The sequence below is a fragment of the Gadus chalcogrammus genome, chromosome 20, assembly GCF_026213295.1.
Source record: "Gadus chalcogrammus isolate NIFS_2021 chromosome 20, NIFS_Gcha_1.0, whole genome shotgun sequence".
Taxonomy (NCBI): Eukaryota; Metazoa; Chordata; class Actinopteri; order Gadiformes; family Gadidae; genus Gadus; species Gadus chalcogrammus.
The window spans coordinates 7,059,144-7,086,108 of record NC_079431.1 but is presented as its reverse complement, the minus strand read 5'-3'; the positions used below and the strand labels follow the sequence as shown (position 1 = coordinate 7,086,108).

Sequence of the window (26,965 nt, the reverse complement as noted above, 5' to 3'; positions counted from 1 at the left end):
TATGTCGAACACAGTCCCACTGGCAGGGGCGGATCCATGATGGGGCCTGGGGAGGCCAGCCTCAAAAACACCTCTATGGCTTACGTTGATTTGTCAACATGATAACATGATAATATGTTATACATATAAATACATATTTGCATAAATGCGGAAGCCTTGTGTCTTCATAATTCATTTATTTGTATAAATCAATGCTTTTGGTCACTCTTTATGTATGTCGGTGGCTTTACCTAGGTCCACTCCGCTTCCATCTTGAAAAGCAGGTTAGTGAAGCATTGGCCATCCAATCATAGCCAACTGTCTTCAAGAGCCTCTTGATAACATTTACTAACATGAGATTTTTGCCAGGTGTATTGAACAACAGGAAATGCTGTGTGCACACTGTTTCTACGATAAACATTTAAACTTGTCAGTTGATTCGTCAGCATTTTTCTAAGCTATCAGTAGCAGGTGAGGCTACATTTCGTCCAAATATCCCATTGATATCCCTCAGTCATTTGACAGATGCTTTTATCCAAAGCGACTGGCCGGTGAGAATGGAAACAATTGAAACCTACAGTGTTGGACATTAGAGCAGTTCCTTTAAACTTAAGAGCTGTAACAACTGGACAGAGTGGCTTTAGAAAACAGAACATAGGGTTATTATTGGTATGAATCAGCTGGCTGTCATTTACATTCCCTGGGATACATAATTAAACACATCCCGGTGTTGATTATGCATACTAAAATGATTGTGAGGCATTACCACCTTTGTTCTAAGATAAACTTCAGTGGATCTCAAATTAAAATACATTACACGTTATTTTGGATGGAAAGAACAAATGTGTTTATTGATGCACACACAGATACTCATATAGCAGGCCTTGCAACAAGTGACAGTTGAATAGTAAACTGGAAATTGTGATTATTTGATAGGCCTACATGATTATCGTTCATAACGTATATTATGACGTATAATATTGAGAAATTCATTGAGATTGTAGCACATTGTAGTTGAGCATGCAGCCTGCTTGATGGCCCTGATGTCAAGAGGGAATGATTTACGATACTAATACAGAGTTCCAATTGTTTACAGATGACATACTGCCATAGAATGCAAACACATTTTCAATCAGTCTCTGACGATCGCAATAGTCTTCGGTTTTTCAAAGCCCAAAAACCATTAAGAATCTACCTGTTACCGAAAAATAGCAAAATCACAACTGTTCATGACTTTTTCCTCTGGAATAAAGAGTAGTTCAAAGTTGAAATATTAAATTTCCACCCACCCATGTTCTTTTATTGAAAGATTTAAAAAAAATACCATGATGTATGGAGACAATATGTAACTATCAAGCAATACAATTACATTTATATGTCTGGAAATCTCTTTGTTTTTTTTATACCTGTTGACCCATTCCCATGGTTCACCAATATGTACAGCGTATAATATCTAGAAAATCCTAGGAAGGCTTTTTAGCACACATATATTGCTAATTAATGCTGATAACAATTTAGCATACATATTGTTATGATTATTAGACATTACAATTAATATATTTTTTAATAATATTTTCTACAACTTGCCATTGTAAATATTCATTTAAAATAACACATGTAAAATATAAAAATGAATAAATGAGACTAATATTCTTGACTCATAAATAACCTTTCCTGTTATCAAAAATTAACCTAATCGAAACCTAATTGAAAAAGACTTAAAAAATGTATCCAATTAACCATTTATCTTGTAACTTTCTTGTGAAACAAAATAAACCTAATTCGATTACGAATTTTGGTAAGTATAATACCATATATTAGTGGGTTGACAATAGGAGGTATTATAAGAAACTCGAGTGATAATGCATTTTTAATCATTGGCGACACATCTGCTGAACCAAATCGCATAAACATCACATCAAACAACACAGCCACGGTCACATTGAGCAGAGTCACTAAATGTGGCAAACAAGTCTGCATGAACTTTCTTCGACCCTCAATCGACTTCACACATGTTCTGACCAGATAAAAGTACGACATAAAAATATAAACAAAATGAAAACAATAAACAATGATGGTAATATAACCCATAACAGCGTTTGTCAGACCAGGAGAACAAGCAATTTTAACAATCAACCATATGGCACAGTAGTGTTTATCAATGTGCGAGCCACATAATTTCAATGTTGATGTTTTTATCAGAGCAACAAGTAGCATTAAATAAGGAATAATCCAGGAGGAGCATAAAAGCAGACAGACGTTCTGCTTTTTCATAAGAGAGTGATAATCGAGTGGTCGGCATATTGCAGCATACCTGTCATAGGCCATCAGTGCAAGGATAGAATTTTCAATGCAAACTGAGGAATATATGACCACACTCTGCACCACACAACCCCAAAACGAGATCACGTGGCGAGAGTAGAGCAGGTCCAGAAGGAACTTGGGGTAGAAACCGGCAGTTCCATAAAGAGCATTGAGGCACAGGTTACACACAAAGATATAAATGGGTTGGTGGAGGTTGTGGTCCAAGATGATGGTCAGAACCAGGGAAATGTTAGCCATCAGAATCAGAAAGTAGCAAAGTAGAGTGAGGGAGAAAATAACCATTCTGTTGGTGGTCTCCCCGCTCAACCCTGAAAGTGTCAACATTGTTATGTCAGAAGTGTTATCCATGATCATGACATGATCTACAGTAGCCTCCTCTTCAGTCCTCCACTGTGAGTCATGCGTCGTTGGTGCTTTCAAACTCATGCAGTCATTATGTAAGGGTTTAATGTTTCCCCTGTGGCCGGCAGTAATATTAGTTAATCTGACTCTCGCACACTATGTCGAACACAGTCCCACTGGCAGGGGCGGATCCATGATGGGGCCTGGGGAGGCCAGCCTCAAAAACACCTCTATGGCTTATGTTGATTTGTCAACGTGATAATATGTTATACATATATATTTATATATATTTGCATAAATGCGGAAGCCTTGTATCTTCATAATTCATTTATTTGTATAAATCAATGCCTTTGGTCACTCTTTATGTATGTCGGTGGCTTTATCTCGTAGGTCCACTCCGCTTCCATCTTGAAAAGCAGGTTAGTGTAGCATTGGCCATCCAATCATAGCCAACTGTCTTCAAGAGCCTCTTGATAACATTTACTAACATGAGATTTTTGCCAGGTGTATTGAACAACAGGAAATGCTCTGCACACTGTTGCTACAATAAACTTTTTAACATGTCAGTTGATTTGTCAGCATTTTGGTGAGCCATAGGTAGCAGGTGAGGCTACATTTCGTCCAAATATCCCATTGATATCCCTCAGTTATTTGACAGATGATTTTATCAAAAGCGACTGGCAGGTGAGGTTGGAAACAATTGAAACCTACAGTGTGGGACATTAGAGCAGTTCCTTTAAACTTAAGAGCTGTAACAACTGGACAGAGTGGCTTTAGAAAACAGAACATAGGGTTATTATTGGTTTGAGTCTAACAGCTGGCTGCCATTTACATTCCCTGGGATACAGAATTAAACACATACCGGTGTTGATTATGCATACTAAAATGACTTTGAGACCTAACCGCCTTTGTTTTAAGCTAAACTTCAGTGGATCTCAAATTAAAATACATTACAGGTTATTTTGGATGGAAAGAACAAATGTGTTTATTTATGCACACACAGATACTCATATAGCAGGCCTAAACTGTGCAACAAGTGACAGTTGAATAGTAACCTGGAAATTGTGATTATTTGATAGGCCTACATGATTATCGTTCATAACGTATAATATGACGTATAATATTGAGAAATTCATTGAGATTGTAGCACATTGTAGTTGAGCATGCAGACTGCTTGATGGCCCTGATGTCAAGAGGGATTGACTTACAATACTAATACAGAGTTCCAATTGTTTACAGATGACATACTGCCATAGAATGCAAACACATTTTCAATCTGTCTCTGATGATTGCAATATTCTTCGGTTTTTCATAGACCAAAAACCATTAAGAATCTACCTGTTACCGAAAAATAGCAAAATCACAACTGTTCATGACTTTTTCCTCTGGAATAAAGAGTAGTTCAAAGTTGAAATATTTAATTTCCACCCACCCATGTTCTTTTATTGAAAGATATAAAAAAAAAAGACCATGTTGTATGGAGACAATATGTAACTATCAAGCAATTCAATTACATTTATATATCTGGAAATCTTTTTGTTTTTTTTATACCTGTTGACCCATTCCCATGGTTCACCAATATATACAGCGTATAATATATAGAAAATCCTAGGAAGGCTTTTTAGCACACATATATTGCTAATTAATGCTGATAACAATTTAGCATACATATTGTTATGATTATTAGACATTATAATTAATATATTTTTTAATAATATTTTCTACAACTTGCCATTGTCAATATTCATTTAAAATAACAAATGTAAAATATAAAAATGAATATATGAGACTAATATTCTTGACTCATAAATCACCTTTCCTGTTATCAAAAATTAACCTAATCGAAACCTAATTGAAAAAGACTTTAAAAATGTACCCACTTAACCATTTATCTTGTAACTTTCTTGTGAAACAAAATAAACCTAATTCGATTACGAATTTTGGTAAGTATAATACCATATATTAGTGGGTTGACAATAGGAGGTATTATAAGAAACTCGAGTGATAATGCATTTTTAATCATTGGCGACACATCTGCTGAACCAAATCGCATAAACATTACATCAAACAACACAGCCACGATCACATTGAGCAGAATCACTAAATGTGGCAAACAAGTCTGCATGAACTTTCTTCGACCTTCAATCGACTTCACACATGTTCTGACCAGATAAAAGTACGACATAAAAATATAAACAAAATGAAAACAATAAACAATGATGGTAATATAACCCATAACAGCGTTTGTCAGACCAGGAGAACAAGCAATTTTAACAATCAACCAACTGGCACAGTAGAGTTTATCAATGTGCGAGCCACATAATTTCAATGTTGATGTTTTTATCAGAGCAACAAGTACCATTAAATAAGGAATAATCCAGGAGGAGCATGTAAGCAGACAGACGTTCTGCTTTTTCATAAGAGAGTGATAATCGAGTGGTCGGCATATTGCAGCATACCTGTCATAGGCCATCAGTGCAAGGATAGAATATTCAATGCAAACTGAGGAATATATGACCACACTCTGCACCACACAACCCCCAAACGAGATCACGTGGCGAGAGTAGAGCAGGTCCAGCAGGAACTTGGGGTAGAAACCGGCAGTTCCATAAAGAGCATTGAGGCACAGGTTACACACAAAGATATACATGGGTTGGTGGAGGTTGTGGTCCAAGATGATGGTCAGAACCAGGGAAATGTTAACCATCAGAATCAGAAAGTAGCAAAGTAGAGTGAGGGAGAAAATAACCATTCTGTTGGTGGTCTCCCCGCTCAACCCTGAAAGTGTCAACATTGTTATGTAAGAAGTGTTATCCATGATCATGACATGATCTACAGTAGCCTCCTCTTCAGTCCTCCACTGTGAGTCAGGTGTCGTTGGTGCTTTCAAACTCATGCAGTCATTATGTAAGAGTTTAATGTTTCCCCTGTGGCCGGCAGTAATATTAGTTAATCTGACTCTCGCACACTATGCCGAACACAGTCCCACTGGCAGGGGCGGATCCATGATGGGGCCTGGAGAGGACAGGCTCAAAAACACCTCTATGGTTTATGTTGATTAGTCAACATGATAATATGTTATACATATTTGTATAAATGCGGAAGCCTTGTATATTCATAATTCATTTATTTGTATAAATCAATGCTTTGGTCACTCTTTATGTATGTCTGTGGGTTGACCTCGTAGGCCTCTGTCTTGAAAAGCAGGGTAGCATTGGCCATCCAATAATAGACAATACCTTCTACAAGAGCCTCTTCATAGCATTTACTAGCAAGAATTTTTTGCCAGGTGTATTCAACAACAGAAAATGCTATGCACACTGTTGCTGCAATAAACTTTTTAACATGTCAGTTGATTTGTCAGCATTTTTGTGAGGCATAGGCAGCATAAGGTTACATTTCATCCACATATCCCAGTGATATCCAGTGATGTCATTTGACATATGCTTTTATCCAAAGTGACTGACAGGTGAGGCTTGAAACAATTGAAACCTACAGTATTGGACATTAGAGCAGTTCCTTTAAACTTATTTTTTTATTGGTGTGAGTATGAACAGCTGGCTTCCATTTACATTCCCAGGGATACAGAATTAAACACATAGCGGTGTTGATTATACATACTTAAATGACTGTGAGACATGACCACCTTTGTTCTAAGCTAAACTTCAGTGGATCTCAAATTAAAATACATTATACGTTATTTTGGATGGAAAGAATAAATGTGTTTATTTATGCACACAAAGATACTCATATAGCAGGCCTAAACTGTGCAACAAGTGACAGTTGAATAGTAAACTGGAAATTGTGATGATTTGATTATCGTTCATAACGTATAATATGATGTATAATATTAACAATTTCATTGAGATTGTTACAAGTTGTCGTTGAACATGCAGCCTGCTTGATGGCCCTAATGTCAAGAGGGATTGACTTACGATACCAGTACAGAGTTCCAGTTGATTACAGATGACATACTGCCATACAATGCAAAATAATTTTTTATTTGTCTATGATGATCGCAATATTCTTCAGTTTCTCATAGTCCACAAACCATTGAGTTTATACCTGTTACCGAAAAATAGCAAAATCACAACTGACTTTTTCCTCTGGAATAAAGAGTAGTTCAAAGTGTGGATTCTGACTTGTTGATGAATGCGGGCACAGATACATACAATGTCAATGCAAAGATGAGAATAGAAGCATATATTTTGCCAGACAAGCCAACGGTGCGAATGGCTTGAATGTCAAGGCAATGTCAAATTCTACTAGCGCGAATGACGCGATTCTGCTCATTCGTGTGTTTGTTCTTCAAATTATGCCTGATGCTGAATCATTTGCGCAATATTTTTTTTTCTTGTGCAACACAAGTAGAATATTCGCTTCGCTTTTAGTGTGAATGCACCTTAAGAGTGCCGTCCCCCAAAGATTTGTGTTTGTCCACTTCTTTTTTAGGTCAAATTGTAGCATGACACACATATATATACAGGTACCAATCTTAATTTTTTTTGGTATTATTACTGTTAATGTTCAAGTCCATTGATTGAAATCCAATCTAATGTCCAAAACTATCAATAAAACCTAGGTTAATATTTGCTGTTGTAAGGCATAATCTGCCTCTATATCGTTTGGGTTCATCCTTCAGAGTCATCACTGAGACCCTGTTTCCGATCAATGATTGAGTGATGCACCCTTCCTCAACGTCCAGAAAGCCTTCTGTTACAGTTGGACTTAAAGGACAACTTCTGGGTTTTTGACCCTGGAGCCTATTTTCCTTTCATTTTGTGTCTTAGGAACTAATTGCAAACAATAATTTTGTTCAAGTGCGGAGCGCGAAAGTGGAAGCCGTAATTCACAAAACTGGATGCAATGTCATCCTTTGAGACAAAGCTGCACCTACAGTTAGGCCTTCTAATAGTGCTTGTTTTTCCAATGACATTTATAAGTGTGACAACATTATCGAATGGATTCTTACAAAGGAAAATAACGTATGCTTATCTCTGGCTTGATTCGATGTTCTCGTTATTGTGCATAACCATAATCAAACATTGCTGTTTCGTGGTAATTGCAAATGCACAATGTCCACTCATTCAAAAAAACATCTGAAACTATCCGAAGCCACAGTCACAACTGGTTTTAAAAATGGTCTAACATGCATGCATACAAATTAGCCTGGCACCGCCCACCTACCTACTTCCACTCAATTTTCATTTCACTTCTTTACAAATGAAATGAAGTACGATGGTCTGGTAGGACCAGGCTACATACAAATAATATGAAGCAATATTTTGACATATTTGAATAAGGGTTTTGTCATCAGTAAGACTCTGATACCAATAGGTTGTTTGAGTATCGTATCCCACTAGTAATTATTAAAGGCTATGTACAATATTATTTTTTAAATAACATTTTAAGAATATTTTTTTTAATCTCTTGTAGCTTAATCCCATACATAAGAGGGTTCACAATTGGGGGAATCACAACAAACTCAAGTGATATAACTATTGCTGCAAATGGACTAAATTCTTCTATATTAAACCGACTCAGGACAACATCACAAAACATTGAGACAGCAAAATTAGCAAAAGTAACTATATGTGGCAAGCAGCTCTGTAAGACTTTGAGCCTAGACTCTGAGGTGCCTTTTCTACAAATAAGAAGAATGCGCAGGTAGGTATATGCAACAAAAAGTAATGGTGCAAATATAGTACCTGAAAGAAAAAGTCCAACCACGTTATTGATAAAAGTTGTTACACAGGACAGCTTTAAAACAAGCCAATTTGCGCAGAATACCTTTGGTATATTATTACCACACAGGGGAGTTGTAAAAGACAGACAGGCAGATGGGGACAGAACGCATACGGGATAGATATACGCTGCGGCTACAATTGTAATCACCTTGTTTGCTGTCATCTTGTTGTGGTAATGCAAGGGGTGACAAACAGCCACATACCTATCATACGCTATGGCACTCATCATGGTCAATTCAAATGTTGCATATGAATAAATAAAGAAGATCTGAGTGAAACAAGCCGGAAGGGAAATGGCATGAGTGTCGGATAGAAGGTCTATCAGGAACCTGGGGAAAAAGCCAGCTGATCCATATAGAGAATTGATGCAGAGACACAAAATCAAAATATACATGGGCTGATGCAGCGATTTCTCTCTTGAGATAACCAGTATGATTATGACATTAGCGAACACAATAACTGAATACAGAAGAAAACAAAAGATAAACGCTGGATAGCGGTAGTATCCAATGTTTCCAAATGCAGTGAGGTTAAAATAAAATGGATGGGAACCATTTTCCATTTGACCAACCAAAGGATTGAGAGTTCTTCAGGGGAAGAAAATGTTTCAACGCTGGAATCCTCACATGTTTTGTGTGAAGTTCAAATCCTTCCAAGTCTTTTGTAGGACGATGTTAGTAAGGTAGCTGTGAAAGAGTTGACTGATTACAACTATGAAAAGACTTAGTTAGTTAGGAACATAGTTTCAGAATTATTCACACCTGCATTGGTAAGGAAAGGAATATCAAAATGTTGGTAGACTTTAGCCGATTGTATGTGGTGTTGGTCTGGCTAAGAGGCAGTAGTAACTTTGCTTGATGTAGTCGAACTACAGTATGAATTTATAACAGAAGCCCAATGTCTTCTTTTTTTTGTTGGATGGGGTTGACGTCATCATCATCAACGTCACACTCTTGATAATATTTAATATTCACATCCATAATTATATGGATATATATAATTATATCCATAACTAATTCTTTGGGCTTATTTTACTTAAAAGTGTAAGTGAACCCCCTATTTCAGCTAGAATTTGAACACCCCTATATCCCCTTTTTATCCCCATTGTAACTTTGTAACAGACATATCTTAAACACTTTGAGTATGAGCATTATAATCGGCAATGTTGAACACGAAATACTCCACACACCATGGAGTTAAACAAGCCTTAACCTTCTCAAATGCACCCATCACCATTAACTGCTCCCCAGACGGAGAACCATACATCCACACACACACACACACACACAACGTGGCGGTAGCATTCTTTCTTGTCATCAATGTCTCTTCGTTGTGTCGTCAAAGTGCATTTTATAAGACAGTTCGATTTCACAAAAAGTAAGCAACTTGAGTTTGTTTTTAATGACGCTATAATTTTGGTAACCTACACTATGGCATTGAGTACTATATTTAAGTTCAGAAGATATATTAAGATGTAAAAAATAACCAATAACTAAATCGTGTTGTTATTTTTTAGGCTACGGAAACACTTTTTACACTGATTGGCCCAATAGTGGCAATATAGCAATCGTCTGAAAACGCTAACTTTGAAGAAACATATCTCTTAACCCCTTTGACCTACAGTCATGACACCTGGCACTCACACGTGTCTCCTAATGAGGCACAACTTTGCCTGAAGAGCCTTTGACTTCCGTCTGGATAGATTTTTTGCCATTTCTTTTAATTGGTAAAAAACACAAAAAAACAAATAGCACCTTGCAGGCATAGTTTTGCCAATGTTTAGACGTTAAGGCGCAGCTCCCTAGTAGTCTTGTCACAGCTTTGTTTTTTAGGGACCCAAGCAGTGTGTGAGTTACCCTGTTGTGAGCCAATCTCATAAAAAAACACAGTTTGTTGGTCTCGTCAGATGCAGTTTGTATAAATCTGCATGTTTATTGGTAATTATGGTCAACGGCTTGCACAGATTTAATCTCCAAAGCTCTGTTAGGGTTAGAAAATGTAGTGATTTGAAGCTTGAGTCCAAGTATACCGACTCCTTGAGTCTGGTGCATTCGGAGATGCGTTACGAGTCGGTCAACTAGCTTGCTTGTCAATCTTTGTCAATCTATTGCATTGATATTTCCAGCAAAGTTTCATTGGGGTAGGATTATGTGTGTTGAAACAAATGCACAACAACAAGAGGTTGTTGGTGAGTCCCAAAAACTTTCCGCGTTGGCGTTACAGGCCAAAAAAAAGGTTGGGAACCACTACGCTTATCCATTCTACACACTTTAGACACTGGAGAGGTTATTGATTCCCAAAGCACCAAACAAATAAGTTGTTAGTGATGTAAGGTGTTGGTGATTGGGCAATTCAGCGATCCCTGGCGTCCATTGTCCGTGATAACCCACGGGCTCCAGGGAACACACCTTAAGGGGGATAGTCACATTTAGCACCACTAATTACAACCTATGGTCACTGCCTTAATGAGGTGTTCAGACAAAACCCTAATGAGACACCAACGAACAGGTTCACTTCAATAACACAATTTTGGTGCATTTTACAAACCCAAAGATCCTTTACATGAAAATGAAAAAGGAGGGCCACTGGGTAAAATGATGAGTCTTCATTAGTTTGTTTTAAAAAAATGACACTAGATATTGGGCTTGGGATGCCTGGGGTAATAGCGTTCCTTAGAGCTGGTCTGTTAAAACCATGGCTTTGGCGCTTAAGGCCTGTGTGTGCGTGTGTGTGTGTGCGTGCGTGCGTGCGTGCGTTTGTGCGTGCGTGCTTGTGCCCGTGCGTGTATGTGTTAGTCCTGAACTGGATGAACAGAGATTCCAGGCTGGCTGGGATTTATTTGGGCCAAAAAGGTATAAAACAATAAAAACCCTTATTTACAAATAATACGTTAAGATTTGTTAATGTGTCTATTTCTGTGACATGGAAGTGAACTAGACCGCCACAGAGTCATGCCAAAGGGAAGGGCTTGTAGCTACATCGCTCTAATGAAGACCACAGGGATGGGTAAAGCAGCCATAAGTACCAAGTGGATACATGGATGCAAAACAGGCTGTGTGAGTGGTCAACAGGTTGCTTCATCGACTTGGAGGGTAATTAAACCCGCTCTTGGGAAACTCAGAGAAGGAAACTGCCCATCAAAACATACCTGAATGGTCCCCCATGATGGGAGAGTTGAGAGAATGATGAAACTCGATATGATGAGAAAGGGACTTTATTCAACATGAAGCACGTAATCTTCCTTACTTCACTTTACATGATCTAAATTATTGTTGTAAGACTGTTAACTCCATACTATGTGTGTTTCTATTGGTGAATTTATATAAATTATTTCCCCTGATAATGTTTCAATAATTTGATATTAAGTTCCATAAAATAATAAGCATTAGAAAAAGCTTATTGTCTTTTACATTTTCACACTAAAAGTTATGCTGGTCAATATAAAAGTACAAAATACACAGAGACAAACATAATTGTAATATGGTATAAAAATAGGGTTAGGGTTAGGGGTTACATGAATAAAATATAAAATCGAAAATAAAGTTTATCTGTTCATCTTAGTTCAAGCCATTTTGGTAGGCCTATTTGTTGACCAAAAATTCTTGAATAACGGTACAAAAAGTTGTTATTATTCTTATTATAATGGTGAAAAAGCTCTAAGATGGTCTCTTGGAATGTGTGTGACATCATTTGAAACCCTACTTTATGGGCCCTATTTTAACGGTCTGAAACGCAAGTGAGAAGCGCCAAGCGCAAGTAGCTTTGTGGGCGGTTCTACGGCGATGTCGCTAGTTTACCGGCGCGAAAAATGCTCCCATCCCCTTTAAGAGCCATGAGCGCATTTGAATCTGACGAGTTGATATTTTGACAGCGCGTCTGCAGTCTCCGATGAGACAGATGCACATGAATTTCAAACTTGAAATGGCTCAGTTTATGGCCAAATAATATGGCCTATTTCACACATGGAATAAGGTTTTCTTCCACAACTTCAAAAACTTCAGAGTCCTCAAATACATTTCGGCAAAGAAAATGTATATGATAACATGCGGTAACTGTGGTTATATTTAATGATACACGCAATTCATTATAAACATCGTTTCTTATCATTATTGTATGCATTATCGTTATCGACTTGTGTTCCTAATATGCATGCGTCCATCCCCCGTTAATATATATTGCCATGGACTGTATTATGCGTTACGTGTTTAGTTGGCGTCTGTTTAAACAGATGGACGCACACACGCACGCGGGCGTGCGTGTGTTACACATACACACGCTCGCGCCCTCATTCATTCTTTCTTTTTAACACTCACTCGCGGTTAAACAATGTTTTCTCACGATCAAATACTCATAAATCCTAAAAGTTATGGGCATGTAAATGATTTCTGTGTCAAGAAAATATGTGTTTGCTGTACGGTGTTTGCAGATGCATTGATTTAAAAGTACAACTTATTACCGCTGTATCAGCTGTTATTTCCCAAATAATTTACCAAGAATGTGTGGCTAGGTAGATGAGAGAAGTGTATGCGCGAGGTGCACAAGCAACATTATGCATGCGCCCTTAAAATAGCACCTGAACAACGCGCCAATGACTTTAAACCAGGTATTTCCTGGTTTGTGGCGCAAGTGTTTTCTGAAACGGCAAAATAGCACCAGGAAACGTTTGCGCCAGATCACACCTCCTCCTTTCGCCGAGCCGGATAATTCCCTAATTTACCGACGCGTGGCGCAGGAGGGAAAAGAACGCTCTGCGCCAGTTGCAATTAAGTAAATTGCGCCGGATGCAAGATAGGGCCCTATATGTCAAAATGGAGACTGTGTGTGTGTGTGTGTGTGTGTGTGTGTGTGTGTGTCTGTGTGTGTGTGTGTGTGTGTGTGTGTGTGTGTGTGTGTGTGTGTGTGTGTGTGTGTGTGTCTGTGTGTGTGTGTGTGTGTGTGTGTATTGAATCTTTACAAAACGGTGTCTGTATGCAGCATCATGTGAAATAGGCACAATTTTCACATAAAGTATATTATTAATACATTGATTTAAGTTATTTTATACTGCCCTCTCTCTTACAGTTCAGTTTTGCTCAGGTCTGGTAATCGTTTCGGGAACAAACCGACCACTGGTTTCTTCCACCACTAAGGCTTGGGACCGCGGAGGCTCCAGAAGAAGCTCTTCCTGACGGAGGCCAGGTGGGTGCTGAGGCCCAGCGGCTGCATGGCTCAGCTGGGCTTCGACCACGACAACGTCCACCTCGCACAGTGTGGAGACCAGCTCACTCGCATCCGACATGAGGTGGGGGGCCTCTAAAGATACTGTTCAGTAGAATAGAGTAGAATGTGTTCTAGTATTGTCCTGCCTTGGTCTGAAATGGGCTTTTCTGCCTCAGCTCAGAGAATATAATAAATACAATACATTACAAATAGATAAATACCACATAATTGTGTAGTACCGAGGAGTACAAAGTACAAATGCATCGGTTTGGTTGGTAATGAACAGCTAGCCAGTTAAGACATTTCGGAAATTCACTATCAAATGTTCCCGAAATGATTACCAGAACTGAGCAAAATTGAGCTGTAAGAGAGAGGGCAGTATAAAATAATTAAATCAATGTATTAATAATATACTTTATGTGAAAATTGTACCTCTTTCACATGATGCTGCAAACAGACACCGTTTTGTAAAGATTCAATACACACACACACACACACACACACACACACACACACACACACACACACACACACACACACACACACACACACACACACACACACTCACACACACACACACACACACACACACACACAAACTTCAAAACATATATTCATAGTTTAAAACCCTTTCCCCCGCTATTAAACATCTCTCTACTGTGTGTACTTATGTGTCTACTTATTTGCCTCAAACAACATTCACTGACTTTAAGCATAACAATATATTGCAGTATTAGCTGAATAAAGCCCTGTGTTTTACAAGTCAGCTCTCACAGAGCTGGTACCACACGTGGAGTATTTCTACAGTCTTACATCCAACCCTAAATGATGACAATCACTGCTATTGTGTCTGTATGTGTTTAAGTGTCTTCAGTTTGTGATGTCAGTTTGTGATATCAGTTTGAATATTTTTGAGGTGTCCTGTTAAAACGAGACTCAATGGGTTAAACAATTTGATTCTAGTGCTTGCTTGTGTCACCCTTCAAATGTAAGGCAACGTTAACGCTCCATTTGCGTTGTTTCTCAGCAAAAATGTACGATTATAAAACTTCACATACTTTGTCCACCACCTCAATTCAAGATTATGTAGTAGGATCTGTGTTTTTAAGACTCAAATTGTAGGATTAAGACTAGTGTTCCACTGAGCACCCAAAAAAACAGAAATGCTGTAAAGTTTGTTATTTTCCCTGCTCTCTCTGTCTCTTTGCTCTCTTTGTCTTCAAAGTTTCATTCAGAGAGGTAAGATGATACTTTTATAACAATAAAAAATACAGTTAGATGACCTGCTGGCCTAGAAAGTGTTCTCTGTCCAGGCCTCACACTGAGGCCCTTTTACATTGTCTCTAACAAAAAGCTTTCTGATTCAACTCAAGCCTTCTGCACTTATCATGTCAATGTTTCATCCATGTAACCTTTAGCCCTAACTCAACACTACAGAATGTTATTCATTACTTATTGAACTTCATTCGATGAGTAGACATTTAAATGGAAACAAAATAATCATTGAACTCTGTTCTGGGTTTTTCTAGCAGGTTTGTGGCCAATTATTGTCCCGGGTGACGATCTCCTCCCATGTAACATCCAGTGGTGACCCCTGAGCTGCCCACTGGGTGGTGCGTGGGAGCAGATTGATATTCAAACCCATAGTGGGCGAGTTTGAATGATTTGGACATTTTGACCTAAGAAATTATTATGGGTGTAGTTTATGCCACTGCATTTTGAAATTGACTTGATTGTCATTACAAGAACATCCAGGCCGAGCTGTTTGATCAAAAGTTTTTTGCTGAGACAAAGTCTTGATAGCGTAGATGAAAGCAGACCTTCAACACAGTTTGCTTCTGTCTGAGTCACATGCTCCGGCCCCATCGGAGCCCCCTATTGTTTTCCTGTTAGAGGGAGAGAGAGGGAATTAGAGAGTGAAGGAGAGAGGCCGAGTGTGTGAGGTAGAGTATAGATTCCTTCACTCTTGTAATGCAAATCCCCTAACATTTGTCATAGTTGTTCAGATTGGATGAAAGTGCATTTACTAAACTGTATAAGACAGTAACTTTCAGGAACTTTCTGTATTCCCTAGACATACAAAGAACAGGGTGAGATATCTCTTGTGCCGTGTCGTGAAGAAGGAGATCTAGCATGACCTACCGTCTGTTTGAGGGAAAGCAGCATGCTGAGGAGTACCTGAAGTTCAGGGTATCGCCCCCGGATCATCTCATACAGAAGGTGGTGGACTTTGTGGAGAAGAAGGTAGGAGGGATCTGGAAGTTGGATTGGAGTCAATAATTACTGTACAACAAACATTGCATAACTCAATCCACATTGGGTAACAGCTTGCGAAAATATTATAGTTGATGTTTTGATGGGAGAGTTAGATGGAGACATAACATTAATAATAATAAATAACTGCATTTATAAAGTCCATTTCACACCTAAAGTTGTTAACATAGGCTGCTGAGTGTGTGTGTGGTTGTGTTTGTGTGTGTTGGGGGGAGGTGTGTGGTTCTGCACAATATAGGTCAACATTCCTAAAGTCTGCATGGTTATAGTTGACTAACATATCTTTATCAATCGTGCCTTAAAGCTGCTGTAGGCAAAGTTCCAGAGCTGTAACGAGATAGAGCGGAAAAAAAGCCAGAGTTTTAAACTAAACAACCAAAAAGACTTCCCCTTCCTCTCCGCTGCCACCCTTCATCCCTCCCCAATTAAGAAGCAGTATAATAAAATAATGCATCCATGACGGAATGCATGAATAGATATAGGACATTTGGCAGACAATTGGCAAGTGGCATGGAATACAGAGTCAGGTTAATGATTCCCGCAGCATTAGAGACCTGTGCACTCTGCCTTCTAGAATGTTCTATTTACAGGGCTCTCGTTAGCAGGCCGTTTAACATGCATGGCTGTGTCCTCTGTGTCCTCAGAAAGGGCGGCCCTTTGACTTGGCTTTGGATGTGGGGTGTGGCTCAGGCCAGGGCAGTGTCCTATTGGCCAAGCACTTTGCGTCTGTGGTCGCGACAGACATTAGCCCCGCCCAGATAGAAATGGCCATGGCCGTGCCAAATGTCACATACAAGTAAGTGTGAATTATGAATTCACTAAATCAGGACATAAGAATATGTGTATTTTTTGACAATTCAATTAAATTAAAATTGGCCTAGAAGTGATCGGGGGTTAACCTGTTCATACAAAAGTCACACGCATAAAAAACATCAAATGCATGACCTTTGCCCTGTCCTCCATCCACAATCTGATGGTTCAAACTTTAACCCTACCCCGCTCTATCCAGGGTGAGCACGGCCGAGGACCTGCCCACGCCCAGCGGCTCAGTGGATCTGGTGACCGCCATGTCTGCCTTCCACTGGTTCGACCGCCCCCGCTTCCTCCAGGAGGCCCACCGGGTTCTGAAGCCCCGCGGCTGCCTGGCGCTGCTCAACTACACCCTGAACATGGAGCTGAACCGGGAGGGTTGCTGCTCGGACACCCTGAACGCCATCTGCGAAGAGGTGACCACGGCAGGATAGATGAGTTCCAGACCCATTAGTGGGTATAGCAGCAGGGGTCACGAACTGGCCACAAACGATATACGTATACACGTACTGTCTTTTATTTGATCACTAGGTTTTTTTGTAGGCAGGGGGATTGCCACTTTTTGGCAATGACAATGACAAAAAGTATTTGGTGGTTCCTGGGCCAGAAGTCACAGGTTGGTCACACACTCACAGCATGAGAAAGGTAAACAGTAACTACTGACAGGAAAAACTACAACTGAAGGACATGTGCTACATCTACTTATTACTAGTATTTAAGGTTATATCCATTTTCAGAACATTCTCCCGAAAACTGAAACCTAGTAAACCAGATTTGCAGGTTCACTTTGCATTTGTGAAGGAGTTCAAGTACCTCGGGTCTTGTTCGCGAGTGCGGGTACTATGGAGCGTGAGATTGGCCGGAGAATCGGAGCAGCGGGGGCGGTATTGCGTTCGCTTTACCGCACCGTTGTTACGAAAAGAGAGCTGAGCCGCAAGGCAAAGCTCTCGATCTACCGGTCGATCTTCGTTCCTATCCTCACCTATGGTCATGAGGGTTGGCAGATGACCGAAAGGACGAGATCGTGGGTACAAGCGGCCGAGATGAGTTTTCTCAGAAGGGTGGCTGGCGTCTCCCTTGGGATAGGGTGAGAAGCTCAGCCATCCCTGAGGAACTCTGATGAGAGCCGCTGCTCCTTTACTTAGAAAGGGGTCAGCTGAGGTGGTTCGGGCATCTGGCAAGGATGCCCATGGGCGCCTCCCTTGGGAGGTGTTTCAGGCACGTCCAGTGGGGAGGAGACCTCGGGGAAGACCCAGGACTAGGTGGAGAGATTATTTCAACACTGGCCTGGGAACGCCTCGGGATCCCCCCGTCAGAGCTGGTCAATGTGGCCCGGTAAAGGGAAGTCTGGGGCCCCCTGCTTGAGCTGCTCCCCCCGCGACCCGACCCCGGATAAGCGGATGACGATGAGGATGAGGACTTTGCATTTGTGGTTGGTTAAATCTGTGGACCTAGAAACCTCCTCTAACTATTTCCCAACAAAGCAACAGCCAAAACAACAAAACTGAAACAATTTGCAAAATAACCGACAGAAATGCGATGGTATCAAGCACTCCCTATCTCATACCAGGCTGGTTTGTGTAGTTCTATGTAGCTCTGCGGAAACATGTCAGTGCTCATCTGGGAACCACATCTAAACCACTCTACAAAGAAAGCTACGAGGCCATCCCGTATCCAGACAAGGAGTGGTGAGTCTGCCCACCAATGATCTCAGTATACGCCTTGTACATCAGAATGCATCGTGAGTTTTTTTATTGGTCATACATACACCATTTCGAGAGAAGACAGTACTGTTGTAGTACTGTAGCATTAAAGATAAATATACTGTAACCTAGTCTAATGAAAACAGTGTTTTTGCCACATTTTGAATGAATAACGCTATTTTTCTGTTTTTCAACTGTTTCAAACGAACAATGTCTGCCCATAATGACAAATAATTTCATGAATAATTACTAAACAATGACCAAAGCAAACATTACTGAAACCGTACATAAATGACAGGAAACACACAAAACTGTACTTTACCATAGCAAAATAAATTCCTAATCATAATTTAATAAAGGATAGGATGACCGGATCGTGGGTACAGAGTCATCAACGTGATTTGACAATAGTGATCTGAAAGGGCGGGCTTGTTTTGTGTTCCAGGCATGATTGTTTGCGTGATAGTAAGACAGTACCCCTGTCTGGCTTCATCGGGATGGTGGAGTCTTTCTCCAGCTACCAAACGCTCCTCAAGAAGGATCCTGTAGAGGCTCGCAGGCTGTCCGACCAGACCACCAACAGGTACACACACACCAACACACATGTTTAGATGCACCTTCAACATGAAAGGCAAAAATATGTTTTTTAGTTTTGTAACACAGTTATAGGAGCAGAATGACGACTATTTCACAATGTGTCTCAGGTTGATGTCGGCCATGAAGGTGACCTCTCCAGACACAGAGGTCGTTGTGGATGTGAAGTACTTCTATGTTCTCGCTTGCAAACCAGCTGAAGACTGAGCGCTCAACGGCAGAAGGACTGTTGCTTCTACTTCTTCTACGGATTTGAACACACTAATCCTCCATCGCATGCTTAGAATGAATCGTGTATCCTGTACATTGTGTCATGTTAGGCTACGTCTTAATGCTTGATTGAAGTGATGCCAAGTGAAAGGAAGTGCTCTGCAGTATACATCCTTAGTGGGTACTCTTCTTTCTTTAAGTGTGTATCAATTCACAAATTACAATTAGGGCATTTAGCAGCAATTTTTTTTTTTTAACCATGCAAGGCGACAGCCAGCTCGTCAGGAGCAGTTAGGGTTAAGTGTCTCGCTCAGGGACACATCAACAATCAGCTAGGAGGAGCTGGGGATTGAACTAGCAAGGCGGAATGTACCTTATTCAAAATATATTTGCTGAAATACAGTGATGTGTTAATGTCTGAATATCTGAAATAACGCCCACTTACTCAAAGCTTTCACAATTGTACTTATTGACTGACGATTATTTAATTTGTATCAGGGTGAAGGATTGAGTTTTAATGATTAAATAAATTCATTAAATGAACGTTGAGAAACTCAAATCCATGAACATCTTGGAACAATATCAGTTATGGTGTCGCAAAGACAAAAACACTTGTATTCCTTACTATTATAGTAGTTAGAACTGCTGGTATTTTTTATTTTTGTATTATTGTTATTGTATTTCTTGCAAAGCCCTGTTTGAGCACTAGAGGTCAGTGTTTGAAAACTCGGATGCACTAATTACTGAGTCCATTTTGGCCATATTTGAGAAACTAATTATTATAGAGGCTTTTTTTTTGTAAAAAAAACACACATTTGGGATACTTCTCAGAATCATTCTTACAATATCATTGAGGGGCTCTAACATCGAGCGTCTGAATATGCACTCCATTATGTGTTAGGCTATTCATTGAGCCCATCATCACTGTCGACAAAGTCAGATAGACCATCTACCGATTCCAATGGAAAATCAATTTCACACTTCCTCTCTCGTCAAGGCAAGGTGAGGCAAGGCAACTTTATTTATATAGCACTTTTCCTACATGAAGCAGACTCAAACTGGTTCACGTAGAAATATTTTCATACAATAAAATAAAATAAAATAATAGATTAGTAAAAGAAACATGCAGAGTAAAAAAACCGACATCGTAGTTATTAATGTTACAATGACCCAACCTTACTTTACAAACACATGCATTTCATATATATTAATACCAGTATTTTTTTAATCTTCTGGAGTCAATAAATAACTGTCGTATTATCGTAACTTAGTTAAGTGTATACAAAATAAAAAATAAGTGCTGCAGAACCCTAGTGTTCTTCTTTGGTGTCTTCCCGGACAACAATACCGGACGGACTAAACACTTAACTTCCGCTGTCTCTGACACCGGACTGAAGTTGTGACTGACAGTTAATTTCATGTTTATTGATATTTGATCTATCTTTTAGTACATATATCATACTATTTTCCACCGGTTTTGCTGTTTGAAGAGCCTATTTGAACCTTCCAGTCCCTGACCTCAAGATTTTAGATGATTATGGTGTAGAGAGGAGCGCTGCTTCTGAAAGGTAAAACACTCACTGGCCACAGCATTAGGTCTTTATAAATATGTATTCCTTATCTTTTATTTTTCCATTTTTTTTATTCAACCGGGTTAGTCTTATATCGATTACACATCTATTCAGCAGCAGCAGACCACACAACAATACAGTAAAACCCGAGACAGAGGAAAACATTATTTGACACATTGGAAACAGGTAACTTGATAAGGCTGTTACGTTACGTTAGGTATATTTTATTGAACTTTTAACCTGGTTAATCTAACTGAGAGTAAACATAATGTTTTACAAGAGATACCTGGACAAGACAACGATAGCATACAACAAAACATAATACAATTAGCCCCATCAAAATGAAAATATGTTTGATATATATATCGTACACATTGAAACACAGGGCTTTATATTATGTTACTTCTCTCCAACAGATTGGCAGATAGTTACAGTTGCCTTGAACTTCAGCACAAACTTGATTCCTTGGTTCTAATGTTGAACCTTGGTTCTAATTTGCCACGATCCTTATCTTTTCTGACATCATACCAGACACGCCTTATGGCTTCGTCTGTTTCTGCTGTTTCCCCTCGATGGAGATATGGTTATTTAATTTTGGACCCACCTCAAAGGGTCAGTTTAAAAGCAGAATCTATGTTGTTAATTTGAAACTGGTTAAATGTGTTGGAATATACAAAAACCTTATTAAACGTAATATGACACTTTCGTCGTGTGCCAAGATATGGCAAAATAAGACGTTAACTTATTTGTGGAATGTCTGTTGACTTAACCATTAGGTCTGATTACATGGTTATTTTATGAGGAAGTGTTTGGAAAATAAATCCATAACCTGTTAATAAATAGCTAAAGTCAAGTAGCTCGTTTTGGAATAGTTGGGGCTGTAAAATGGTTGTAGGACATTTAGCATACTGTATACAATTGTTTTAGCAATAAACAATATTGATCAGTTTAATGCATTGCTGAAACGTATAATGTTAAAATCCCTTTACGAAAAACGTAATATACAACATGATCACCTTCATAGTGCAGCAGTCTGATTGACATCTGAGGCAGGTGGGAGTGAGTTGGTCTCGGTGACACACATTTTATGAACACTGACATGCGACACCCTCCCCCCTTTCCCTCCCCCAAACTGATGCCAACCAAATGAGCTAGTCCAGTATACTAGCCCTCCAGTTTACTAGCCCTCCAAAATACTTGCCCTCCAATGTACTAGCCCTCAAATTCACTTAGAATAAAAAAATGCATAAACTTTTATTATTCAAACAAAATTGTTTAAAAAATCAATGTCAAACTAAGCAGATCTTTTTTTATTATGCATGCAAAAACGAAATGTGTCGGGCTGTGACTGTTTAACCTGTATTTTATTTTTTGGGTGATTCCTCTTCATTAAGGCAGTATAGGCCTTATTGTAGTACTACTAATAGTAGTTTGTTGAAGATTTCCCATTCCTTAAAGATTTCAACAAAAGGACACGCACTGCTTAACTGCTATCTACGTCATGATGACTTATGCAACATTGTTTGACTGGTATTGTGGTTCTTTTTAAGATTGTATATTATCAATCCCTAGAATTTGGTTAGTCTCTGGCCTTTTCGGCTACAATTGCAAAAATTATTCCTGTCTATTTTCTGTGTCATTGCATTATGAGATATTTAACTAGAAGACAGCCCTTGACCGTAGGAATAAAGGATAATAGTGCAACACCCCTTTCTATACCAATATATACACTGATCTGTGTTGTTCATTTGTATATGCTAGCTTGTTGCAAATAACCTTGATTTTATCCATAGCACATTCAAATTTAACCTGCCGCTTTCTAGGACCTTACGTCCCTCACTCTCCATTCAAACAGCCTGATTTAAATTGCCTCACCCAAGAGATGACAAGCACTTAGTTATGCTGTAGTTATGAATTGTCTTGTAATTCAGGTTAGCTCGGTGAAGACATTCATATTGCATGGGTGTGTAATATATGAAAACTGTATGAGAGACTGAAATAGTGTTCCTGCCTTCACGTTACATACCATTACAAATATATTCTGGTTTAGCAGGATAGTTTATAGTGGATAGGATAATTAACTTCCAGCCAAGATGTCCCGACCCCTACTGATGACGTGTATCTGAATGCACTGTGAATCCCTTTGAATAACAGCGTCTTACAAATACCTAATAGTAATAAATGCAGGATTACATTCAGAAGGCATTGCTGAACTGTTTAACGGAATATAGAAATGCAGATGAAATAAATGTAAACATTGATGAAGGTAGACAGTATATTATTGAAGGCGGCATATCATTCTACATGATCAAAACGACATATTTGTTGACCATTAGTTATAAGTGATCACCAGTATATGCTACATTGTATGTCCTATACATGTAACGGTATGCATCCATCTTCCATTGGATTTAAGGCTAATTATAAATTGGACCACACCCCAGCTAATGGTCTTTGTGGTGTGACTGCAGGACTGGGAGCGCAGGCGGGGCAGGTAGCGTGGTGCCGGGCCAGACCAGGACAGGACCAGGGGAGAACACCAGGCGGTTGGAGCCATGCTGACCCTGGCCAGTAAGCTGAAGAGGGAGGACGGAGGCAAGCCCAGCCGGGCCTCCGCCACCTCTGACTCCACGCACAGGGTCTCCATCAGAGACCGCCTGCTCACCAAAGGTACGCACCGACGGGCACGCACAAACGCACGCTCTCACTCACTCACGCACACACAAACTGCTGTGCTTTATGAACTGTTTAATCGAGGTGTAATGGAGTGCCAGGCAAATCCAGTCAAACTATAAGAATGAAAATTGGCAGTCGATTTAACATACTGTAGTACAAATGTTTTGATTACTTAATTAGAAATAAAATTGTATTAACGCATATGCATACTAGCCAGTGAACACTTAGTTTAAAGGAGCGATGAATATAAGCATGAATGCCTGAGACCTGGCTAGAACAAAGCGCGGACATTGTCTTGGTCACTATTGTTTCTCAACCTGTTTTTTTTTTTTAACACCAGGCACTCAAATGTACTGGTGTGTGTGTCTGAAAGACAACTGTTTGTGACAGTAACCATGCCTTCCATCAAGCCTGTCTTTGTCTCTCCTCCTCTCTGTGCCTCCCTCACTCTCCTCTTTTCTCTTGTCCTCTCAGTCAGTCTCACTCGTCCTCTCTGCTTCTCTTTTCTCATCCACCTATCCTTGACCCAGTCATATATTTCAAAGGCCCCTTCCTGTCTGTCTCTTTGGGGTTCTCCGGCTCTTTCTCGCCAGTTTTCTTTCGGCTTGTCAACTTTCTTCCTTTGATTTGAATCCAATGATGTCACCATGACAGCCGCCAAGCGTCAGGTTCAATCAGCGTTCCCTGGGCTTTTGCGTTGGGTTGGGAAACGCTGCCATAACAATTATCCATCGTGTGACGCTGCGTCCAATGGCGCAGTCCAAGTTAAACAAAAATAGCGAGCTTCAGTTTGCGAGGGTGAACGCTTGTGTCAACGTTGGGGAATGTGAGCTCTCCCTGTTGAGCACATATAAGGGTAAATTGACCAGGTGTTTAGGCTGTTTAGATCCCCAGGAGCAAATTATTCTCCTGGGGATCACATTATGTTAAAGAGCTGAAGTCGTCCTCTCCATGGTGCTCCTGGTTTAATTTGTGCACGTTAAGGAAAGACTGGATGTTCAGGCTGAGCTTCGGGGAACTGAAACCACTTACTCAGCTCTCTGGTTGTTTTCTGTTCTGTTTTCAACGTATTGCTGTTATGAACAATTTTATAACTGAAATTGTTCAGTTGGGGTTTGAATTCCAAATGGAATAATTTCAAAGGAAACTCAACTGTCAATGTTTTTATTACTAGTATGGCTTTATTAGTGCTTTAATGTATATTGAACCCAAGCCAACTTTTTACACAGTGCTGTATGGGGAGTATTCAGTCTTATGCTTTATCAGCTGTGCTTGTTTATAGTTTAATATCCACACACGATTTGGACAAGAAAAACCCAACCCCAATTCCGGACATACAACAGATAGTGATCAATCTCTATGCGGTTTCCATCTCTGTGACCCATCTCCTTAAGACGAAGGGCCTCTCAAGAGCAAAGAAACACCCTATTGTACTCAGTAGATAAAGGGAGCTTCCAGATGAAGCCCTACTGTTTGGATCCTGTCATTATTTTCCAACCTTACCCAACTGAATCTCAATCTTTCAGAAGACTTCGGGTTGAGGTTGGAGAGGAGATCAATCTGTGCCATTCAAATGAATAGGGAAAAAGGAGTTAGAAGGAGGGTAGAAATGTTATTCTCGAAAGAATATAACCTTCAGGCAACTTCAGCAGTACACTCCTCAACATTCATAGTTTCATGACTTTTTCCTACCCGTCTTCTGACCCTTTTGTATTTTTTTCTATACTTATCTTTATTTCACTCGATGTATTTTTCTTGTATTCATATAGCCTTCTCGTTGCTGCCCGCTAGCCTTTGGGCTACTGTGAAAAAAACACTGTCTTATTTTTCCTATAATAATAAATATAGCTTCAAGAGTCATACCAAAGCAGACCACAAGATGGCGGAAGAGAAGTGTGTAGTGCATCGAGACTCTTACTTGATAAAGAAACCAAATCCATTCAACTCTTGTATGCAGAAAGAGGATCTTGTTTCCAGCTGAATTTATTTATACACAAACAAACTAAGAAAGGGGAAGACTTGTAAACATCAAAGGAAACTACAAAATCAAGTGGGCTGAACATTCATTGGCTCACCCTCATCCTCCTGGCCACAAATTACATAATCTCTCTTTGTAGTGGCCCAACCTAAACGCTGTGTCAGATCAACCGATGGAAGTAAAGATGTTCATCCTAATTTAAAGCCTGCTTTTGGTGTTCTCTATGTTTCTTTTTTCTTGGTTTGTCATTGAACGTCTACGCTTACTGAACATAATGTGACCAAGCATTCAAACAAACCAGGGGAAAGGAGCATGCACCTCATCCATAACATCATTACCCTATATTGTCTCTGTTGAAAGAGGAACGGGGCTGTTTTTATGAACATGGTCAAATGTTTTTCAAACTAAAATCCAATTAAAACTCCTGCACCCAAGAGCCAGCAGTCCCCAATCCGTCCAGTGCCTTGTCTTGTCCCTTTTGTAAATGTAATTTGAATATATTTTCCTGGATTTCACCCAGCCGCACTTTATTAATCATCCTCTCTTCTTCTCTCTCAACAGAAGTGGCCGATCTGGAAGGACACCTCCCCAGTAAGTAAACCTAGGACCTGTTACCTTCTGAATCACGCGCTCAATTAACCCAGGCAGACAGAGGCCTCTCTAAGGAGGATCAGTTGGTCTTCCATCATCTTCCATCACCTTATGTTTTAATCATGAATGCGAATCCTCATGGCTCGGGGGTCTGTCCTCATAGCTTTACACACGTTGCTTATTGGACTTGCTGTGTGCGAAGTCGCTTATTGTTGTTTGATAGCTTATGGTATTATGTACGGCTTATTTAGCTAATAAGCAATATAAAGTTTGCAATATAATGATACAATATACTAAATATCCAATAAAAGGTACTGGGTTCGATCCCCAATCGCCACACCCTGTGCGTGTCGGCAAGAGGCCCTAACCCTGCCTGCTCTTTGAGGCCATGTTGGCCTGAACTCTGAATCTGAACTCAGCTGAGGTCGCTCCTGGGCAAAGGCGTCTGCTAAACGGATATAAAAACGTGTCCAGCTATATGGTTTCACTGGAAAGATAATTGTGTTGGCATCACCAATGTGAGGAGACTTCGAAACATTTGCGACAAGATACTCCCGGGAATTATTATACACTTCTTCTGCGTGACACTACATGCTGCAACATTTTTTAAGATCTATGCAGAGGAAATGTTACAAGACCAGAAAAACTTGCATCACAAACTTCTCTCTGTCGTAGCTCTGCTCCATGGATCAAGGAGCCTGCGGTGAAGAATACTAATTGAAGTCAAAATATGGTTTTGCGTGATCTGGTTTTGAGTTTGCATATGCACACAGGCCGTGACTGGGTTTTGTACGCTGCACTAAAAGGTCAGATCGAGACATGACATTCATCTACAATGACAGCAATTCGTGATGACTCAACGGCCCTGAAATGTATTTCCTGTTTTAATCAGGACTTGACAGACATATACCCCTTTTTTGTTGGACTGTACATAATGCCTTAACATTTCTACCACTCTTATTGTGT

The 26,965-nt window shown here is 39.7% G+C and overlaps 5 protein-coding genes across 5 annotated transcripts in view; 2 read left to right on the top strand and 3 right to left on the bottom strand.

Annotated features, from left to right (window-relative positions):
* Positions 1 to 1,722: 1,722 nt before the first annotated feature.
* LOC130373734 (olfactory receptor 142-like) lies at positions 1,723 to 2,667 on the bottom strand. Its single transcript, XM_056580361.1, has one exon. The coding sequence runs from the start codon at positions 2,656 to 2,658 to the stop codon at positions 1,723 to 1,725; it is 936 nt and encodes a 311-aa protein (XP_056436336.1). The 5' UTR covers positions 2,659 to 2,667.
* A 1,867-nt stretch (positions 2,668 to 4,534) lies between these two features.
* On the bottom strand, positions 4,535 to 5,568 carry LOC130373733 (olfactory receptor 142-like). Its single transcript, XM_056580360.1, has one exon. It carries the CDS (start codon positions 5,540 to 5,542, stop codon positions 4,535 to 4,537), a length of 1,008 nt encoding a protein of 335 aa, XP_056436335.1. The 5' UTR covers positions 5,543 to 5,568.
* A 1,630-nt stretch (positions 5,569 to 7,198) lies between these two features.
* Positions 7,199 to 9,437, bottom strand: LOC130373732 (olfactory receptor 51L1-like). The gene is made up of 2 exons (XM_056580359.1): positions 8,051 to 9,437; positions 7,199 to 7,256 (listed from the first exon to the last, which is right to left on the bottom strand). Exons 1-2 carry the CDS (start codon positions 8,953 to 8,955, stop codon positions 7,199 to 7,201), a joined length of 963 nt encoding a protein of 320 aa, XP_056436334.1. The 5' UTR covers positions 8,956 to 9,437.
* A 5,809-nt stretch (positions 9,438 to 15,246) lies between these two features.
* LOC130373412 (putative methyltransferase DDB_G0268948) lies at positions 15,247 to 19,804 on the top strand. The gene is made up of 7 exons (XM_056579879.1): positions 15,247 to 15,535; positions 15,667 to 15,836; positions 16,511 to 16,662; positions 16,876 to 17,092; positions 18,261 to 18,364; positions 18,825 to 18,962; positions 19,084 to 19,804. Exons 2-7 carry the CDS (start codon positions 15,726 to 15,728, stop codon positions 19,178 to 19,180), a joined length of 819 nt encoding a protein of 272 aa, XP_056435854.1. The 5' UTR covers positions 15,247 to 15,535; positions 15,667 to 15,725; the 3' UTR covers positions 19,181 to 19,804.
* A 727-nt stretch (positions 19,805 to 20,531) lies between these two features.
* Positions 20,532 to 26,965, top strand: part of ube2f (ubiquitin-conjugating enzyme E2F (putative)) — a 41,121-nt gene continuing 34,687 nt past the window's right edge. The window contains exons 1-3 of the mRNA XM_056579486.1: positions 20,532 to 20,751; positions 23,226 to 23,424; positions 25,970 to 25,999. Coding sequence (XP_056435461.1) covers positions 23,310 to 23,424; positions 25,970 to 25,999 — 145 coding nt within the window. The 5' untranslated portion in view covers positions 20,532 to 20,751; positions 23,226 to 23,309. The remainder of the gene's footprint in view (positions 20,752 to 23,225; positions 23,425 to 25,969; positions 26,000 to 26,965) is intronic.

What these genes read in the sequence shown, in the direction of transcription:
- LOC130373734 (XM_056580361.1), bottom strand. Translation starts at nt 2,658, where the DNA reads ATGATCATGGATAACACTTCTGACATAACAATGTTGACACTTTCAGGG.
- LOC130373733 (XM_056580360.1), bottom strand. Translation starts at nt 5,542, where the DNA reads ATGAGTTTGAAAGCACCAACGACACCTGACTCACAGTGGAGGACTGAA.
- LOC130373732 (XM_056580359.1), bottom strand. Translation starts at nt 8,955, where the DNA reads ATGGAAAATGGTTCCCATCCATTTTATTTTAACCTCACTGCATTTGGA. An exon ending in AAAAAAAATATTCTTAAAAT is followed by an intron (nt 7,257 to 8,050) that starts GTTATTTAAAAA and finishes ATATAGAGGCAG; the next exon opens with ATTATGCCTTACAACAGCAA.
- LOC130373412 (XM_056579879.1), top strand. Translation starts at nt 15,726, where the DNA reads ATGACCTACCGTCTGTTTGAGGGAAAGCAGCATGCTGAGGAGTACCTG. An exon ending in TGAACGCCATCTGCGAAGAG is followed by an intron (nt 17,093 to 18,260) that starts GTGACCACGGCA and finishes TGGTTTGTGTAG; the next exon opens with TTCTATGTAGCTCTGCGGAA. An exon ending in CCGTATCCAGACAAGGAGTG is followed by an intron (nt 18,365 to 18,824) that starts GTGAGTCTGCCC and finishes TTTGTGTTCCAG; the next exon opens with GCATGATTGTTTGCGTGATA.